This window comes from Nerophis ophidion, linkage group LG02 (assembly GCF_033978795.1).
Source record: "Nerophis ophidion isolate RoL-2023_Sa linkage group LG02, RoL_Noph_v1.0, whole genome shotgun sequence".
In the NCBI taxonomy this organism is placed as follows: domain Eukaryota; kingdom Metazoa; phylum Chordata; class Actinopteri; order Syngnathiformes; family Syngnathidae; genus Nerophis; species Nerophis ophidion.
In genome coordinates, this window is record NC_084612.1 from 53,669,112 (window position 1) to 53,689,794 (window position 20,683).

Genomic DNA, 20,683 nt, shown 5'->3' on the forward strand with positions numbered 1-20,683 from the left:
TGGGTGCTGGTTAGCGCCTTGCATGGCAGCTCCCTCCATCAGTATGTGAATTTGTGTGTGAATGGATAAATGTGGAAGTAGTGTCAAAGCGCTTTGAGTACCTTGAAGGTAGAAAAGCGCTATACAAGTACAACCCATGGCCAACGTCGGGAAAAAACAAATGAGGTCACCAGCTACTATTGGCAGTCTCCCTGTGGTATCAAAGATTGCTGAGAGGTGTGTTGCACTTAAGAGGATTTAAAAGGATATTTGATACCATTAGTGATGATGTTCTCATTTTAAAATTGGCACGATTCAATTTATCTCCTGTATACATTGGATGAAGTCCTATTTAGATGATAGAACACAGCTGTTAATGACGTAGGTGTGCAACAGGGTTCAATTTTGTGGCCACTTTTATTTAGTCTCTACACCGCCCGAATGCAGCTGAGGCTCCAGCGACCCCTCGCGACCCCCAAAAGGGACAAGCGGTAGAAAATGGATGGATAGATGGATCAATAACCTGCCATCTGTGTGCTCCGGATGTGAAGTACAAATGTATGCAGATGATACCGTGATCTGGGTACATATAGGAGGGACAAGCGGGAAGTCGCAAAAAAACATTCTAAAACTATGGAGTCTGTTTCTAAATGGCTTTACAACTCATGTCTTCATTTAAATGTTAAAAAGACAAGGTATGTTTTTTACTAAGAGGAAATCTGTTTTACCAGGTCCTGAGGGTTTTATTGCAGGAGAAAAGATCTGTCTTGTAACTACTAAGGGGCCAAGCTCAACTCCTAAAAAACAACCCCACACCATAATTCTTCCTCCACCCAAATTTCCCGCTCAGCACAGTGCAGTCTGAAATGTACCATTCTCCTGGCAACTTCCAAACCAAGACTGGTCCATCAGATTGCCAGATGGAAAAGTGTGACTCCACACTACAGAGAAGGCGTCTCCACTGCTTTAGAGTCCAGTGGCCGGTGGTCCGCAACCACCGGGTTGCGGACCGGTGGTTGGGGACGCGGTGCGATTGGTACCAGGCCGCAAAAGAAGTTTTTATTTATTTTAAATTGTTTTTTAATAAAAGAAAACAAAAAATATATTTGTATTTTTATTTTTTATCAAATCAACATAAAATACACAAGATACGCTTACAATTGGTGCACCAACCCAAAAAAAAACCTCCATTTTTCATGACAAAAACAGCTTCTCGCCCATGGAAACCCATTCCATGAAGCTCTCTGCATACTGTAGGTGGGCTAATTGGAAGGTCACATAAAGTTTGGAGCTCTGTAGCAACTGACTGTGCAGAAAGTCTTTGCACTATGCGCTTCAGCATCCGCTGACCCCTCTCTGTCAGTTTACGTAGCCTACCAAAATGGGATTCATTTACATTCACTATTTATATTTAAAAAGCATGTTAATAAAGTAATTTGCACTGCTAAACTAAATCTTGCTCATTTTAAGTATACTTTAACAGAGAGTTTAAATACAGACGGTGCGAAATTATTTTTCTATACACACATTCGTCTCACTGTTTCAGGGCTGCAAGACAACACTGAAACCGATCTGTTCTGTCTAAATAAGCAGTCTCTGACAGTCCTGGACATTAAATATTTTATATCACCACTGTAATATATTGGACAAATATCAACTACTGAACCGGGAAAATTTCATAATGCTAATTTGGTTTTGAAAACCATATGTGGTTTGGCCCAACCACCACATTCTGATGCTGTACATGTGAGCCGGGGACAAAGTAGATCCGCCTCCTCAAACAACCTGATAGTTCCTTTCAAGAAAAGTGAGGGCAGTCCAGTTTTGGAACAATAGCCTTTCTCATATGAGCTATGTCGATACATTAAAGCAATTCAGAAATATGCTAAAAATCATGGCGACTTGAGAATCAGACTTGTGAACTTCGTCATTAATGTATTTTATTTTGCTGCTTTGTTCCTGCTGTCTGCTGCTGTCTGTGTAACCATGCCTGTGTGTAACTGTCCATGGTGCTGTTGAAGCTACTGAAACCCACTACTACCCACCATGCAGTCTGATAGTTTATATATCAATGATGAAATATTAACATTGCAACACATGCCGATACGGCCTTTTTAGTTTACTAAATTGCAATTTTAAATTTCCCGGGAGTTATTTCTTGAAAACGTCGCCTAATGATGACGTGTACGCTTGACTTCACGAGTTTTTAGGAAGCATGAGCGCTGCGCACACACACAGCTAAAAGTCGTCCTCTTACACCCCATAATTACACAGTATTCTGGACATCTGTGTTGCTGAATCCTTTGCAATTTGTTCAATTAATATTGGAGAAGTCAAAGTAGAAAGATGGAGTTGGGAAGCTTTAGCCTTTAGCCACACAAACACACGGTGATTCCTTGTTTAAAATTCAGGGAGGTGAAACTTTACTATGGACCAGAGCGGTCAAGCGAACATGGATTCCGTCCAAATGTCAACCAGCAGGTTTCGGTGAGAAAATTGTGGTAAAAAGTCGCTTCTTACCGGAGATCAGCCGAGCTTGTGCCGCCCATAAAGCTGCCGCTGACTTCTCTGAGACACTGCGCATCAACACACCCGTGGACACACACCTCCGACTATCAGGTACTGTTAAACTCACTAAAACACTAGCAACACAATAGAAAGATAAGGGATTTCCCAGAATTATCCTAGGTAAATGTGTCTAAAAACATCTGAATTCGTCCCAATGCAATCGCGTTTTTTTTTTTTTTTTTTCTACTCCGTCGCTATCAATATCCTCAAACACAAATCTTTCATCCTCGCTCAAATTAATGGGGAAATTGTCATTTTCTCGGTCCGAATAGCTGTTTTTGTTGGAGGCTCCCATTAAAAACAATGTGAAGATGCGAAGAGCCATCAACATATGACATCATCGTCTGCGACTTCCGGTAGAGGCAGGGCTTTTTTCTTAGCGACCAAAAGTTGCGAACATTATCGTGGATGTTCTCCACTAAATCCTTTCAGCAAAAATATGGCAATATCGCGAAATGATCAAGTATGACACATAGAATGGACCTGCTATCCCTGTTTGAATAAGAAAATCTCATTTCAGTAGGCCTTTAATGTATAGTGGCTGTGCTGCTGGATGTTGCCGTTGATGTGGGATATTAATCAGTTGTTTTACTATTCTAAGTAGTTAAAGTTAAAATGTGTAGTACCAATGATTGTCACACACACATTAGGTGCGATGAGATTATCCTCTGCATTTGACCCATCCCCTGGGAGGTGAGGGGAACAGTGAGCAGTATCGGTGGCCGCGCCCGGGAATCATTTTGGTCATTTAACCCCCAATTCCGACACATGATTTTGAGTGCCAAGCAGGGAGGTAATGGGTCCCAATTTTAGAGTCTTTGGTATGACTCGGCCGGGGTTTGAACTCACGACCTATCAATATCAGGGCGGACACTCTAACCACTATGCGTGGTAGGCACTTCATAATTGTTGTTTTAATTGTGTATTGTTTGCTCCTGACTTTTTACATCTTGCCCAGGGACTATGGCTGGAAACTAGTTTTGTAGCTAAAGCTTGCACATTTGCAGCAAAGTTGATCACAGTGTGTTGTCCCTGTTCAAATAAACTAATACAATGAAACTTCTCAGAGAAGCAAAATTAGGATTAATTAAAAAAACATGCACCTGGGGATAGGTTGATTGGCAACACTAAATTGACTCTAGTGTGTGAATGTGAGTATGAATGTTGTCTTTCAGCGATGAGGTGGCAACTTGTCCCGGGTGTACACCGCCTTCCGCCCGAATGCAGCTGAAATAGGCTCCAGCGACCCCAAAAGGGACAAGCAGTAGAAAAAGGATGGATGTATTGAAAGCCCGAACGAACAACGAGAGCAGATAAACCACTGGAACGTTATTGCACGCCCTCATCAACAACAACAACAACAACAACAACAATCCTTATCTACAATACGACTCCCTCTGTTACGCCTGTGTGGCATCGTGGTACCGGGTTCGATTCCCTCGAGGATGTGTCAAAATTGAACACAGCAAAGGTAAGTTTTAACAGAAGTATTCTACAACAAGGATCTAAGAAACAAAACACTGGAGCTAACAAAAGGAAACCAAAGACGCTAGTATGAGAACTAGGTGATACAAAATACAAACTAAACTGACCCGTAGGTACAAAAGAGAAAACAAAACCTTCAGCATGAGAACTGGAATTGACAATGGCTTGCGTGAAAAGCTTAGCGAGAATATACATACATGAGAGAATTGCAGGCGTAACTCGTTGCGTGAAAAGCAAATCATGAACCCAGGCTGAACAAACAAAAGAGGACGGCTTATAAAGTGACGGTGATTATCTGTAGCAGGTGTGCGGGGCCGTGAGCAGGAGGTGAACTGATGAGTAACCATGGTAATGACTAAACAGGAAGTATGAGGGTAGAACGACGGAGTGATAAAAATGCAACAATAAACCATAATATGGGAAGATCAGAGTACGGATCTTAACAGTATCCCCCCCTAAAAAGACAGATCCCAGATGTCCCAAAAACATAAACACAAACTTGAACCCCCTCCCCAAAACCAGAAAGTCCACAAACGAAGGGAGGGCGGAGGGAGGCCACGGTGGAGGCTCGCCAGGTCGCATGTCCCCGAATCCACCGAGGACAGGCAATGTGGCGGCGGCGGATGGAACACCGTTGCCGAAAGAGTTTTGGCGGCCGACCTTGAAAAGTCCACATCAGTGGCCACCTTGCAGGATGAGGTGCACGGCGAGGCGGACGACCTCGCAAAGGCCACACCCGTGGCAGACGTGGAGGATGACGCTTCAGCACCGAAGACATGGCATCCTTGGAAGCAGCAGACGAGGGTGCGGGGACTGCAGCCAAAGCAGGCCCCAGTGCAGCTGGCGAGGATGATGCGGGTGCTTCAGCCGAAGAAGGGGTCATTGGCGGCGTGGAAACCGCAGAGGACGTCATTGGCGGCGTGGAAGCCGCAGGAGTCGTCATTGGCGGCGTGGAAGCCACAGGAGTCGTCATTTGCGGCGTGGAAGCCGCAGGAGTCGTCGTCGACGTGAATGCAGGCGTAGTCGTCGACGTGAATGCAGGCGTAGTCGTCGGTGGTGCTGGGGTGGGCTCCAGCCCCAACGTCTGTGCTGACGTGGGCTCCAGCCCCGTCGTCGACGCTGGTGTGGGTTCCAGCCCTGCCGTCGACGCTGGTGTGGGTTCCAGCCCCGTCGGCGGCGGTGCTTGGCGGCGTGGAGCTGGTACCGGTGCTTGGCGGCGTAGAGCTGGTACCGGTGCATGGCGGCGCGGAGCTGGTACCGGTGCTTGGCGGCGCGGAGCTGGTACCGGTACCTGTCGTGGTGCTGGTACCAGAGTTGGCTCCAGCTTACGAACTGGTGCTGGAGTGGGCTCCTGCCCTGGAGTTGGTGCTGGCGTGAGAACCAGCTTAGAGTCTGAAACTGGCATGAGAACCAGGCTAGAAACATTTTCTGGTGTGAAAACCAGGCGAGAGTCCTGTGCTGGTGTGAGAACCAGACTGGGAGAAGTAGCTCGTACAAAAACCAGGTGAGAGTCTGATGCTGGCTTGATAATTAGGCTAAGGACAAAACTAGATGGACTGGGACAGGGACTTGTGCCGAACACCGGAGGAGGAGGACGTGCTGGAGGTAATGACCTCGAAAGTCTGAACACCGGGGAAGGAGGTCTACAAGGCCGTTGAGACTTGGCCTGGGGAAAAACAGGTAAAGGTGGTATGCATGGTGGCTGTGGTTTAGAGGGTAGCATCTGTGCTACCTCCGTAGCACAGCTATAGACCATAGCCCCTCCCTCCAGACGGGGATCCCAGACCCGTTCCCTATGGTCAGGGACTGACCTTAAGGGAGGGTGGTGGGAGGTTTGGAGGCGGGCCGACTCCTCCCCTTTAATTTTTTCCAGAATTTCCTTTAGAAAAGGGAGGAAACACCTTGGACTTGGCCGGAAAATGAGGTTTTAAAGGAGGTGTAGGAGAAGCAGCTGATTGTGAATTACCAGAATAATAAATACAAAAATTGTCCTGATAATTTTGTATTTTATCATAAATGTTATTGTTAGAAAGTTGTTGAGAGGTAGATTTACTGTCCACAATATAAAAATCTTCAGCAAAGATATCGACGACAGGGGGCGGTGTTGCGTCACCGGTGGGCGTTCCCCACATGTCATCACTACAGTCTGAGATGGTGTCATGGCGGCGAAGGAATGATTGAAAAAAAAACAAGCAGGATTACCGGTAGTGGAAGGTGAATCCTTAATGGAATGACAGTTGCTCTGTCCATGGGGAGGAATAAGTGGTCCTGGAACATTACTGCCGCGCGGGGGACCTCTCCACTGGACCCCCCGCCTCTTCGGGGCAGCGCGAACGGCTTCGGAGGAGACTTCAGGCCCACAGCCGAGTCTTTCCTGCTCCCAAGCCATCAGCTCCAACCACAGCCCTAATGCAAAGGGTTCCTTCCTCTGGTTCGACGCGAGGGAATTCTTTTTTGCTGGGTTCATACTGTTACGCCTGTGTGGCATCGTGGTACCGGGTTCGATTCCCTCGAGGATGCGTCAAAATTGAACACAGCAAAGGTAAGTTTTAACAGATTTATTGTACAACAAGGATCTAAGAAACAAAACACTGGAGCTTACAAAAAGAAACCAAAGACGCTAGTATGAGAACTAGGTGATACAAAATACAAACTAAACTGACCCGTAGGTACAAAAGAGAAAACAAATCATCAGTATGAAAACTGGAATAAACAAGTGGCATAGCATGAGAGCTAGCGAGAAAATACATACAGTAGAATGATGAGAGTCGTCACGGTTGCACGTAGGCAAATTAGGATCCGAGAATGAATAACGAAAAGGGGCGAGTTTAAATAAGGGAGGTGATTAGAAGAAAACAGGTGTGCGTAGATAACAAGGGGCAGGTGAACTAATGAGCTACCATGGTGACGGACTAAACAGGAAATAAAGACGTCAAACAGGGTGATACAAAAATGGAACAATAAACCACAATATGGGAAGATCGGAGTACGGATCTTAACACCCTCTGCAGTGGCCTTGGCAAGGCCATGCTGTACACCACAGCCAGACCAGTGCAGCGGAAGAAAAAAATCTCGGCAAAGACACTTGGGATGTTGACTCTGTTCCGGGACACCGAGCGAAGCGACCTCCAGGCTTATAGACCTAACATGCACCCAAGGACTACACACAGATATGCACACAAACACCCTTCCTGCTTCTTTTATGATGGCTTACAGAGCAGCGATATGAGGTATAGTAGGGTTTTTTTCTGGTCTCGAACTGATTTTTTTCTCCTCCCCTTCTTCTTCTTCCTCCCTCCATGTTTACCTATTTCCTACTTTTCGTACAGAGTGCCGCCCTAGTGGCAGAACCATCGTTCTTCCTGGAAAATTAAGGCCCGGGGGCCGCATTCCGCTTTTCAATCTGGCCCTCCGGACATTCTCAAATAATGTTGTTATATCTTTAAGATGGAAACTGTAGCTGCCATTATGATGGATTGATTGATTGACACTTTTTTAGTATATTGTACAGTACAGTACATATTCTGTACAATTGACCACTAAATGGTAACACCCGAATAAGTTGTTCAATTTGTTTAAGTCGGGATCCACGTTAATCAATTCCCCTGCACATCATAGTATGATGTGCAGTGATGTTTTCTAATGACCGTAAGTCTTCAACTATACAAAGTATTTCAGCGGTTGGAATCGCGCTTTCGCATGATATACCAATTACAACTGATGTTTTATAAGCAGTTTCCGTTGAGTGGGAAGTTAATATTTTGTCTGCAATTGCAGCTATCTGTGGAGTTAGAGTCATTAGCGGTTGCTTGTCTGTGAGTGCTCAATATCTTTTTGTTGTGTGAGTCAATGGTTTGTTTGATATTCATCATGCAGTTGTAGTTAAGTTTCAAGGTGTTCCTGTATATATATATATATATATATATATATATATATATATATATATATATATATATATATATATATATATATATATATATATATATATATATATATATATATATACATATATATATGTATATATATATATATATATATATATATATATATATATATATGTTGGGGGGAAAAATCACAAGACTACTTCATCTCTACAGAACTGTTTCATGAGGGGTTCCCTCAATCATCAGGAGATTTTATTTATTCTATTTTTTTTCCCACACATACATATTGCGCTCTACCACGGTATCGAGCACTATTCTCTGGATAATCCAATTATATATATGGCTTTTTATATTTATACACCCACACACACAGAGATAGATAGATATACCAGCCCCAAGACCCATTTTTTTCTCTATTTGCCCCCACTGCCCAGGCCTGCTGTATACTGTATGTCTGTTCCTGGCTGGTCCATACTGAAAATATTATTTCTCTGTACTTTTTAAGCGCGATGAAAAAATAAATCCATTCCACTGGAAGAGTCAGCACGTTAACTTTGACGGCTCAAATATAAAATAAATTCAGTCCAGCAATTTTCAAGCTTCGAGGTAGTACCAAAAGTGTAATAGGGTCAGTATTCACCTTCTTTTTCTCAGCTTTTTCCTATGCTGCCATTGTGTAGAAGTGGAACAGACGATGAACGAGGGGACAGAACCACACTGCCAGGAAAGCATTTTTTCTTCACTGTCACCGTTTGGTGTAATCAGTACAGAGCTCTGCAATGTTCCAGTTTCAGAGGTAGCTTCACCAGTATTCAATTTAACATGCAATAAAGGGCTGAAGTCAATTCAGCGATTTCAAGGCTATAAAAGAGTGGCCCCTTTTCTTTCAGCTCGCACTTTACTAGTATTGTATCGCTTTCTTCAGCGTCTCTGTTCTGCATGAAAAGCATTGTCACGCAATGTTTTCTTTCCCTGTGTCTGTAGCACAGGCAAAGGGAACCTAGCATTGTTCAGCCGTAAGAGTGGCAGCATATCAAATGTTGCTGTTGGGAGAATATGTTCTAACCTTGGGACAAAGGCAACAGTACATGAGATCTCACCTCTTGTGCACTACATTATGTTCAAGGACATGATGAATGCACCCTGTGTTTTTATCTTTGCAAATGCACACACATTGTATTTACTCTAGGTTCCGGGAGAAAAGGTAGCAGGAACGAGAGTGGGTAGATGTGTTTGTGCATGTGTCCAACACACTCGCCAAATTACCTCTCGGTTTCGATCTCAACCATTGACATAAGTATTTGAGGAGGGCGACCACTTTTAGAGGAGAGCCTGGACTTCAAACAGTTCAGCCTCCTCTCCATCATTGGTGTTGCTATTGTTTGTACTTAGTGTTACCTACGACTGCAGTCCAACCCACAACGACAACCTCATAGTGAAGTTCGCGCATGACCCTACGGTGGTCGGACTCATCTCAAAGGGTGACGAGGCAGCCTACAGAGAGGAGTTCTGGAAGTTGGCAGACTGGTGCTCAGAGAACAACCTCGCTCTGAACACCAAGAAAACCTGGGAGATAGTTGTCGGCTTCAGGAAAGAGCACTGACCTAGCCCCCGTCTACATCAAGGGTGAGTGTGTGGAGAGAGGTCAAACCTTCCGGCTTCTTGGCGTCCGTATCTCTGACATATTTCCTGATCAGACAATACTACTGCAATCACTTAGAAGCCTCAGCAGCGGCTGCACTTCCTGAGTGTTCTCAAGAAGTACAACCCGGACTCCAACCTGCTGCTGACCTTCTACTGCTCATTCATTGAAAGCCTGCTGACATACTGCATCACAGCATGGTACGGCCGCTGCACCGCTGCAGACAGGGAGTCTCCAGAGAGTGGTAAAGGCATCACAGCGGAACATCGACTGCCCTCTCCCCCCCGATAGACATTTACACCTCCCGCTGCCTCAGCAGAGCTACCAACATTATCAAGGACAGCCCCCACCCTGGCTTTGACCTGTTTCACCTGCTGCCCTCAGGAAGGCGCTCAGGGTCATCAGGTCTAAAACAAACAAAAAAAGTTTTTTCCCCAAAGCCATAACCACGGTAAACGCTCATAGGGACTGATTTTAAAGATTAGCACCTCTCTGTGTGCAATTTTGACTTTCCAACCACAGTCTGAATGCTTCTGTATATATGTTCTGTATATAGTATAATATTTAAACAACACATTCAGTACATTCCTTCTCAGGACTGGACCGTGCACCTTACCACCTTTTGCACTATTTTTATTTTCTTTCCTTTCTATGTTTTCAATATTTGTAGACTGTCGCACTGATACTGGAGTTACTATTAATCTCATTGTACCTGTTTATAGTCACAATAAAAGCTTTTAATCTCATTGTACCTGTGTATAAGTGATACCTGTAGTAAAAGGCATTCTATAATATTCTATTATGTATAGAGTTATACCATCCATCCATTTTCTACCGCTTATTCCCTTTTGGGGTGGCAGGGGGCGCTGGCACCTATCTCAGCTACAATCGGGCGGAAGGAGGAGTACACCCTGGACAAGTCACCAGCTTATCGCAGTGTATTGAGTTATTGTTCATTTTCAATTCTATTAGACAGCCTTAGAACTAAAGACATTGGGAGGACTAATCCCTGGAAAAGGAATAGAATAGAATAGAATATCCATCCATTTCCTACCGCGTGTCCCTTACGGGGTTGCGGGGGGCGCTGGCGCCTATCTCAGCTACAATCGGGCGGAAGGCGGAGTACACCCTGGACAAGTCACCAGTTTATCGCAGTGTATAGAGTTATTGTTCATTTTCAATTCTATTAGACAGCCTTAGAACTAAAGACATTGGGAGGACTAATCCCTGGAAAAGGAATAGAATAGAATAGAATAAATTGAACTTTATTGTCATTATATTTGCATATAACGAGATTAAAGACTCCAATTTAAGGTGCAGTAGTGGGAACAAATATGGGGTGAAATAAATGACATAAGAGGTAAAAAGGAAAAACTAACAATTGAAATAAACAGACTACTATCCAATAAAAATAATAAGCAATCCTGTACAATATACAAAATGCTATAGAAGTACAAAATACAAAATACTGTACAATATACAGAGCAAGACAGGAGTACCGAAGTAATAAATAACAATCAGTGTCGGACGTATTGCACTCGAAGGGTAGTATTGCACAGTAGGGTATTAGGGCATGATATTGTATAGGGGTGAATTATTATTATTTTAAGTTAGAGTTCTACATGGTGAAAGCTTTGGGAAAGAAGCTGTCTCTGAGCCTGTTTGTTCTGGCTCTGATGCACCTGTAGCGCCTGCCTGATGGTAGCAAGTCAAACAGGTGGAAGCCAGGGTGTGTGCTGTCCTTGGTAATGTTTTTGGCTCTGTTGAGGCAACAGGAGTTGTGTAAGTCCTTCAGGGAGGGCAGGGGACAGCCGATAATTTTTTGTGCAGACTTTATGACTCTCTGAATCACCTGTTTGTCTGCTTCAGTGCAGCTTGCGTACCACACTGTTATGCAGTACGTCAGCAGGCTCTCGACAGCCGAGCGATAGGTCACCATCAGCTGCCTCTCCAGTCTGTTCTTCCTCAGCACCCTCCGGAAGTGGAGTCTCCGCTGGGCCTTCCGGATGACCGCAGTTGTATTTTGGGTCCAGGACAGGTCAGCAATGGGTCCCAATATGGCAGTTTTAACTGTATAAAATGGATTTCCCTTAATGTTGTAATTCGTTCTGTGTAAATGGCAGAATAGAAACAAAATGGTGGGGGGGAAATCGACTCAGCAATTTCTGGGCTTTGGAGGTAGTATCAGAGCGGATACCAGCTGTAGCACCTTTAGTTACACTGTTTGTAAAAGCCTTGTTTTTGTTTTTTTTGCTGCAGTGCTAGTCTGTAAGTGTGGTTTTCGTCCTGGTTGTGGAACTGTGGACCAGCTCTATACTCTCTGCAGGGTCCTTGTGGGTGCATGGGAGCTTGCCCAACCAGTCTACGGGTGCTTTTTGTACTTGCAGAAGGTATTTGACCGTGTACCTCAGGACGTCCTGTGGGGAGTGCTCAGAGAGTATGGAATGTCTTACTGTGGCGGTCAACTCCCTGTATGATCAGTGTCAAGAGCTTTGTCCGCATTGCCGGCAGTAAGTCGGACCCGTTTCCAGTAAACGTTAGACTGCCAAGGCCGCCCTTTGTCATCGATTCTGTTCAGAACTTTTATGGACAGAATTTCTAAGCACAGTCAAGGTGTTGAGGGGATCTGGTTTGGTGGCTGCAGATTAGGTCTCTGCTTTTTGCAGATGATCTGGTCCTGATGGCTTCACCAGGCCAGGATCTTCAGTTCTCAAAGAATCAGTTCGCAGCCGAGTGCAAAGCTACTGGGATGAGAATCAATACCTCCAAGTGCCATCTCCGGGTTGGGGAGGAGACCTTGCCCCAAGGGGAGGAGTTCAAGTACCTCTGGGTCTTGTTCACGAGTGAGGGAAGAGTGGATCGTGAGATGGACAGGCGGATCGGTGTGGCGTCCTCAGTAATGAGGACGCCGTATAGATCTGTTGTGGTGAAGAAGGAGCTGAGCCGGAAGGCAAAGCTCTCAATTTACCAGTCGATCTACATTCCCATCCTCACCTATGGTCATGAGCTTTGGGTTATGAACAAAAGGACAAGATCACGTGTACAAGCGGCCCAAATGAGTTTCCTCCGCCGGGTGGGGGGTCTCTCCCTTAGAGATAGGGTGAGAAGCTCTGCCATCCGGTAGGAGCGCAAAGTAAAGCCGCTGCTCCTCCACATGGAGAGGAGCCAGATGAAGTGGTTCGGGCATCTGGTCAGGATGCCACGCGAACGCCTCCCTCGGGAGGTGTTTAGGGCACGTCAGAATGTATAATGAAGGTGAAGGCAAAAGAGTGAGGAGTGTCCGGACCAGATATCTCGATCCCTAGATTGATTGTTGTGAAATGTTCTTTGTCACATTGTGTACTCTCACATGTTTATTAAAGATGTGATTAATTTATGATGTCTCAGCTGTGATTCATTACAATAGGGCCCCACAGCACACTGGATTCCAGTTAATTGAAATACTACAACACTGGATATTGTTCAGGTAAGTTTATTTAAGAACTTGCACACAAAATAACACTGGAGGTGACTATGACGTGCACATTTTCCGCGCATGCGTACTAGGTCGCGTAGCGCCAGCGGATAAAGAGGGGAGGGGGTCTTAAACGTCGGCATTGTTGTGTGTGGACAAGGATAAGGTTAGGTGGGATTTAGCCTGGATAACCTTATCCGGTTTAGTGTAAACGGGTCATTAGAGGGCTTTATGTGCGAAAGAGTGTACTCCAATTAGCTGCATGGTTAGCCACCTCATACATCTGTATTTTATGAATTACAATGCATAAAAAACATAGGGTTTGTGAATGATAGGCAAAATGTTAAAAAAAAAAAGAAAAGTGCATTACCCCTTCAACTTTTAAATAAATACAGTACTGTACCTCCATCGTGTGTGTCTTTCCAGACGAAGTCTGGCCATAGGCAAAGATGGTGCCGTTGTAGCCACCCAGAACATCTGAGGGGTAAAGAGGCAGATCAAATGCTTGTTACAAAAGAAAGCAGAAATGTAAAAGCAAGACTCAAACGTGCCCAAAGTTTCACAATTCAGATTTAGACCTCACATCAGCCAGCGTCAAATAATTGAGTCTGTTAAATTGAGATTTGCTTTTTGAGCATGTAATCTGGATCAGATGGATTACACTGCATAATAACTGTATATTATATAGTAGTTCATACACTTGCAGCTTGTGTAAATTACTCTGCAGTGAAAACAACATGTCTGCTTGTGTTAAGGCTTATGCATTAACAGTCTTAGACTGCTCACACAGGCTAATAAATCCCTGCGGTAAAAACTATCAAGGGTTAAAGAAGGAAAAACATCATCCTGAAAGCTTTGACTGCAGAGTTAGCCAGCCGAAGACTAATCAGAGCTTCTCTCTGCAGAGATCTTTTTAGGCTTTCCTCGCCTTCCTACTCACAGCTATAGACCGACATTATATTCTCTTACTTGTTAGGAACTCATTCCGACAATGATTTTACTGCAAAATATTTGTTGGTGAAAGGATAAGTCTATGATTTTATTTTCCATGGATGCTGAAATCACACACGGGGCGTTTATTTAGGCATTGATGAAAGATGGCATCAAAGGTATTAAATCAAGGAATTTTAAAGTAGCCAAAGAAACAACTTTAAATCTTGAAAAATTGTGCGCGTCTGCCTTTGTAGTCCGTGGTAACCGTAGTTGATTAGCTTCTTCTATCTTTCTTTGTTTGAATCTGGGAATGCTAGTTTATTTCTGTGCTAAAAAAAATGTTTACAGAAGAATTTTAAAACAATTGTCTGATAGATGTATTTTGTATATTCATCTGTGTAGTTTCATAGGGATAGACTCCATCTTACTCATCACCCCGATGAGAATAAACAGTATGGAAAACGCACGGATGGATGGGTTCACAGAATGTCCACAGAAATGGCGCCGCTACAATTTTGTTGGTAACATTGCAAGCGATGTAGATCAATGGTAATATATTCTTTTTATGTTTTGATTTATCCAACACATTTGATAGTGTCAATTAAACAATTCTTCTGACAAAATTAAATACATATGACACTGAAAATGTCGTTTCAAACTGGCTACATAGCTACTACATTCATGAAAGTTGACAACATGTTTTTAATAATAATTAAAGTTCAACAAGAGCTAAAGTAGTTTCTGGGGTTCGTCAGTAGCTCTGTTTTAGAAGCTATTTTTTTGTTTGTTTGTTTGTTTTTAATCTATATTGATGGGTTAGCAGTTGGGCAGCATGGTGGAAGAGGGGTTAGTGCATGTGCCTCACAATACGAAGGTCCTGAATAGTCCTGTGTTCTATCCCGCGCTCTGGATCTTTCTGTGTGGAGTTTGCATGTTCTCCCCATGACTGCGTGGGTTCCCTCCGGGTTCTCCGGCTTCATCCCACCTCCAAAGACATGCACCTGGGGATAGGTTGATTGGCAACACTAAATGGTACCTAGTGTGTGAATGTGAGTGTGAATGTTGTCTGTCTATCTGTGTTGGCTCTATAATGAGGTGGCGACTTGTCCAGGGTGTACCCCGCCTTACGCAGCTGAGATAGGCTCCAGCACCCCCCGCGACCCCAAAAGGAACAAGCGGTAAAAAATGGATGGATGGACGGATGGGTTAAAAGTGTTTCTAGGAATGTACTACCTCTTATCTATGCAGATGATATCTGTTCATTTTAGTCGTGATTGCTTGACAAGATAAGCAAATGAAAAAGTGTCTAATAATGCTGAATGGTTTAAGTCGGGGGTCAGCAACCCAGGGGTTAGTGCCTCCCTAGTGGTTCCCTGGAGCTTTTTCAAAAATGTAAAAAGATGGGGGGGAAAATATATATTTGTTGTTTTAATAATGTTTTTGTAGGACAGACATAACACAAACCTTCCTAATTGTTAGAAAGCCCACTGTTTAATATGTTTGGTAAAGAGTTTTAGGCCAGCGTCGTTTTGTCCTACTAATTTTGGAGGTCCTTGAACTCACCAGACGTGTTTTATGCCACTCCTTCTTTGTTTCATTTTGTCCACCAAACGTTGTATGCTGTGCGTGAATGCACAAATATGAGCTTTGATGTTACTGACTTGCGTGGGTACATGTTTCATGTACCCTAAGATTTTTTGTTAAAATAAAGCCAGTAATGCAATTTTTTTTTGTGGTCCCCTTTATTTACAAAGTACCGAAAAATACCGGAAAATAACAAAATAATTTTAGTACCGGTACCAAAATATTGGTATCGTTACAACACTAGTGCAAACTAATAGATACAATCAATCAATCAATGTTTATTTATATAGCCCTAAATCAGGGGTGTCAAAGTCAAATACAGAGTGGGCCAAAATTCTAAAGGGAACAAACCCACGGGCCAAGGTTGAACAAATTAACCTTTTAATAGGGACCCAAACAAGTTTGCATTAAATATTGAACAAGCAAGGCTTATATAACTTTAGTGACATGCAAAATCCAGTTTCAAATAATAATAATTAAAAAAATATCAATGGCTTATCAAATAAAATTTGAATAAAAATAGTATGTGTTGTGATTTTGGACTCTTCCATTCCTTAGTTTGAGCACTTCCTGTTTATCTGATCTCCATGGTTTCACATTGGTTCCACCTGCCCTTGTTTCGACGCACACCTGTTTTTCATTGATTGCCTTAGTATTTAGTCCTGCCTGCTACCTCAGTTCCTTCTGGTTGGTTTGTTTGCTACTTGCAACACGCACGTTGGTTCTTCTTTTTGTAGTCACTATTGCTAAGTCTCGCCTTAGTTTCGCGTGCGCTCTGCACATCTATTTCTGTACTCTGCTCCCGTTGCTAATTATTAGCCTAGCTTTCCGTGCGTTCGGCACGCCTTTTCTTTGTATTTTGTACCAGTGTTATTTTATGTTTTGTATTAAATCAACTCTTACCTGCAACTCCTGCCTGTCTTGGTCCTCTTGCATCCCTGGGGTGACAACGCGCATCCACCATGCGTCGCCATCGTGTCAGAAACCAACCAGCACAACGCCGCCTCGCAGTGGACCACCAAGAGTCTTCCCTTCGCCAAGCCGCCAAGACTTTTTCCCCGGACAGCAGCGCGCAGACAACAGCCCAGTACTCTTCCCTGAGGTTTGGAAGTTTTGTTTTTTCTCCATATTCCAACCACTCTTCCGACTGGGCTGTAAGGCCAGGGCATACCTCCGGCCCACCGGTCCATCACGGTGACGTCATTTCGTCAACACCCCCTGGTGACGTAATGCCTTCCACCATTGATATTTTCACCGAAGACTTTTTTATTGTGGACGATATATCTCAGCCATTTTCTAAAGACTTGGACAGTAATAATACTTTCACACAGTATCAGGACATTTATATTGATTCTAGTCACCCTCAGTATATTGTTAATTGTCAAGATCAGCCTCCCATTACTTTGGCCCCACCCCGTATGGTTCAAGCCCCGCCCACATCTCAGCCTATTTCACGTCCTACCCCCACCTCAAATGATTTTGAAACTGACCTAGAAAAATATAGTCCTGCCTGGATGGACGAGTGGTACAGGAGAGTTTTGATTGAACTGGAGCTGGAGGAGAAATTTCTTGCTGCTCAGAACAATCCTCTCCTCGTACAGACTAATGGGGTGGAGTCTACCCTGCTCCTGACCTCCCGCCACCCACCCTTAGGGTCAATCGCTGACCATAAGGAGGTCGTCTGGAATCCGCCTCTTGGGGGAGGGCCTGGTACTAGCAGCTGTGCTGCGGAGGTAGCACAGCTGCGACCCACTCAGCCGAAACGACCAGCTAGACTTCCTCCACCTGTGCGCAGTCCAAGAGCTAGTCCGACTCGTAGACTGAGTCGTAGTCTAAGCCCTTGTTCAACTCATACTCCTAGTCGTAGTCCAAGCCCCTGTTCAAGTCATACTCCTAGTTGTAGTTCAAGTCCTAGTCTGTCCTAGCCCTCGTCGTAGTCCTAGTTCTAGTCCGACTCGTGGACTGAGTCGTAGTCCGAGTCCTAGTCCTAAGATGGTTCACAAACCAGTCCCTGACCCCGATCTGGATCAGACTCCAGTTTCTAATTTTTGGTTGGATACCACTCCAGTTTCTGACTCTGTGTTGGTTCACACACCAACATCTGACCACGGTCTGGATCTCACTCCAGCACCCGACCTCTGGCTGGAGCTCACACCAACACCAGCTCCTCGGCTGAAGCCAACACCAGCTCCTCGGCTGAAGCCAACACCAGCACCTCGGCTGAAGCCAACACCAGCACCTCGGCTGAAGCCAACACCAGCACCTCGGCTGAAGCCAACACCAGCACCTGCTCCTCTGCCGGCCTCTGCACCTGCTCCTCTGCCGGCATCCACATCAGCATCGGTGCCTGCTTCGGCTGCATCCCCCGCACCTTCGTCTGCTGCTGCCAAGCCTCCTCCACGTCGGCCATGGGTGTGGCCGTACCCCGGGCGTCCGCCTCAGCAGGCGCGTCCACCTCCACGTCGGCCACAGATGTGGCCTGTACGAGGTCGCGCGCCAAAACTTCTGCGGCAGCGGCGTTCCACCCGCCGCCGCCACCTAATGTGTCCTCGGTGGATTCGGTGACACAGGACCTGGCGACCCTCCACCATGTCCTCCCTCCGCCCTCCCGTCACTTTTGGACTGTCTGGTTGTGGGGGGGTTCCTTTGCTTTGTTTGGGACATCTGGGATCTGTCTTTGAAGGGGGGGGGGGGGGTACTGTTGTGATTTTGGACTCTTCCATTCCTTAGTTTGAGCACTTCCTGTTTATCTGGTCTCCGTGGTTTCACATTGGTTCCACCTGCCCTTGTTTCGACGCACACCTGTTTTTCATTGATTGCCTTAGTATTTGGTCCTGCCTGCTACCTCAGTTCCTTCTGGTTGGTTTGTTTGCTACTTGCAATACGCACGTTGGTTCTTCTTTTTGTAGTCACTATTGCTAAGTCTCGCCTTAGTTTCGCGTGCGCTCTGCACATCTATTTCTGTACTCTGCTCCCGTTGCTAATTATTAGCCTAGCTTTCCGTGCGTTCGGCACGCCTTTTCTTTGTATTTTGTACCAGTGTTATTTTATGTTTTGTATTAAATCAACTCTTACCTGCAACTCCTGCCTGTCTTGGTCCTCTTGCATCCCTGGGGTGACAACGCGCATCCACCATGCGTCGCCATCGTGTCAGTATGCCTTTTTTTCTATTTGCAATCGTCTGAGGTGAATATATCAGTTTTTTTCCACAGGCTAATAATAAATTTGAAAATAAAATAACAATAATGAATGAACCAAACATTCAAGCCTTGAAGTAGCAAGAGAAAATGCATGAATAAAACATTTTTGTCATTCTTGTGTGGCGCATATTTGTAACAGTGCTAAAGTTGTTTATACGGCCACCCTCAGTGTGACCTGTATGGCTGTTGACAAAGTATGCCTTGCATTTACTTGTGCGTGTGTGTAAAAGCCACAAATATTATGTTACACGCTGTTAGTATGGAGGAAAAGCGGACGTGACGACAGGTTGTAGAGAACGCTAAAGGCAGTGCCTTAAATGTACGCCCCAATATAGTTGTCCAGGTGGAAATCGGTTGAGATTTGGGAGAATGGTTGCCCCGGGAGATTTTTGGGAGGGGCAATGAACTTCGGGAGTCTATCGGGAAAATTAGGAGGGTTGGCAAGTATGAGTATTAGCGGTGAATGCGGTGTTACAGCGGCACCGACGCTGTATAACACTGGCGGGCCAGCTCTAATGCTAAATTGATATTGCCTCAAGGGCCAAATTAAATTACACGGCGGGCCAGATTTGGCCCACGGGCCAGAGTTTGACACCCATGCCCTAAATCACAAGTGTCTCAAAGGGCCGCACAAGCCACGACGACGTCCGCGGTTTAGCGCCCACATAAGGGCAAGGAAAAACTCACAATCCAGGAGGACGTAGAGGAGAATGACTATGAGAAACCGTGGTGAGGACCGAAAATGTGGATCTGACATAATATTGTGAAAGTTCAGTCAATAGTGGATCTAACATAATAGTGAGAGTCCAGATACAAAATTACCCAAACCTCAACAAGAACAAAGCTTTTTAACTACAAGCGTGATTGGATGAATCATATGGTGTCAGAACAGTATAGCAAGTGGAAGTTATATTAAAATAAAGGCCATTTATGGAGGAATAAAAGAGCCCTCCTGTGTTTCCAATAAATCCTTTACCTTGACTTTTATGCCGTCGTCACTTTTTGTGCCTTTTCATCTGGCGCTAGATAAATAATCTCACTTGACAAATCACTTTTTTTCTGCGCCCGCTTTCATCTTCCCAAAAAACCCAGAAGGTAGAAAATAAATGACAGATGGAAAGGTGATGAATATGACACAGCGATAATATTCTATGCTGACGCCGCGGAATTTAAATCTTCCACCACAGCAAAAAGACGTCCTCGTTAGGTGTCCTACCTTTGACAATTTGCTTGGCACAGGTGTTGTAGACCTGCTCCTGGGTGGCGTTGGTGGGGAACACCTGGTCGAACACGTAGGACCTCCCCTGTGAAAGGCAGAGAGGAGGCGGGGTCAAAAACACTTGCACACAGCTGTGTTTTATTGCAACAACAAAGAGGTCGACCCCCATCATCTGCCATCATCAATAAAAGATGCAGAGTCATAGCGCCCCCATGAAAGCTGCCACACGGTGAGCATGTTTTATGAAGGATGTTGCCGTATACACACACACACACACACACACACGCACACTCAAACACACATCATACTGTGACACCTGTGTTTTATTGTGAGAGCAGCGTGCCAACAGAGACGGGTGACGCTTTTTACCGGCAGCGGTCATGGCCCCGCTGAGCAAAGAAGACAAATGGTATTGCAAAAAGTTGTAAACACTTTAAAAAGTGAATGGCCTGCACTAAGCAACTCCATCACAAAGAGACAAACACGACTGCAAGAGTTCAGATAAATCCTATTTTTGCACTTTAAGTCTCAACTAGTAATGTAACAATACCAATATTTTGGTAACGGTACTACAATTATGTTATAACTTCACCCTTATTTGGGCGGAAGGCAGCGTACACCCTGGACAAATCACCACCTCATCACAAGGCTAACACAGTTAGATAACATTCACATTCACACACTAGGGACCATTTAATGTTGCCAATCAACCTATCCCCAGGTGCATGTCTTTGG

The 20,683-nt window shown here is 44.7% G+C and overlaps 1 protein-coding gene across 1 annotated transcript in view; it reads right to left on the minus strand.

The window, feature by feature from the left end:
• LOC133548252 (kinesin heavy chain-like) overlaps positions 1-20,330 on the minus strand; it is a 285,184-nt gene extending 264,854 nt beyond the window's left edge. The window contains exons 1-3 of the mRNA XM_061893571.1: positions 20,265-20,330; positions 19,946-20,033; positions 13,416-13,489 (exon numbers count right to left, since the gene is read on the minus strand). Coding sequence (XP_061749555.1) covers positions 13,416-13,489; positions 19,946-20,033; positions 20,265-20,330 — 228 coding nt within the window. The remainder of the gene's footprint in view (positions 1-13,415; positions 13,490-19,945; positions 20,034-20,264) is intronic.
• Between the last annotated feature and the right edge of the window lie 353 nt (positions 20,331-20,683).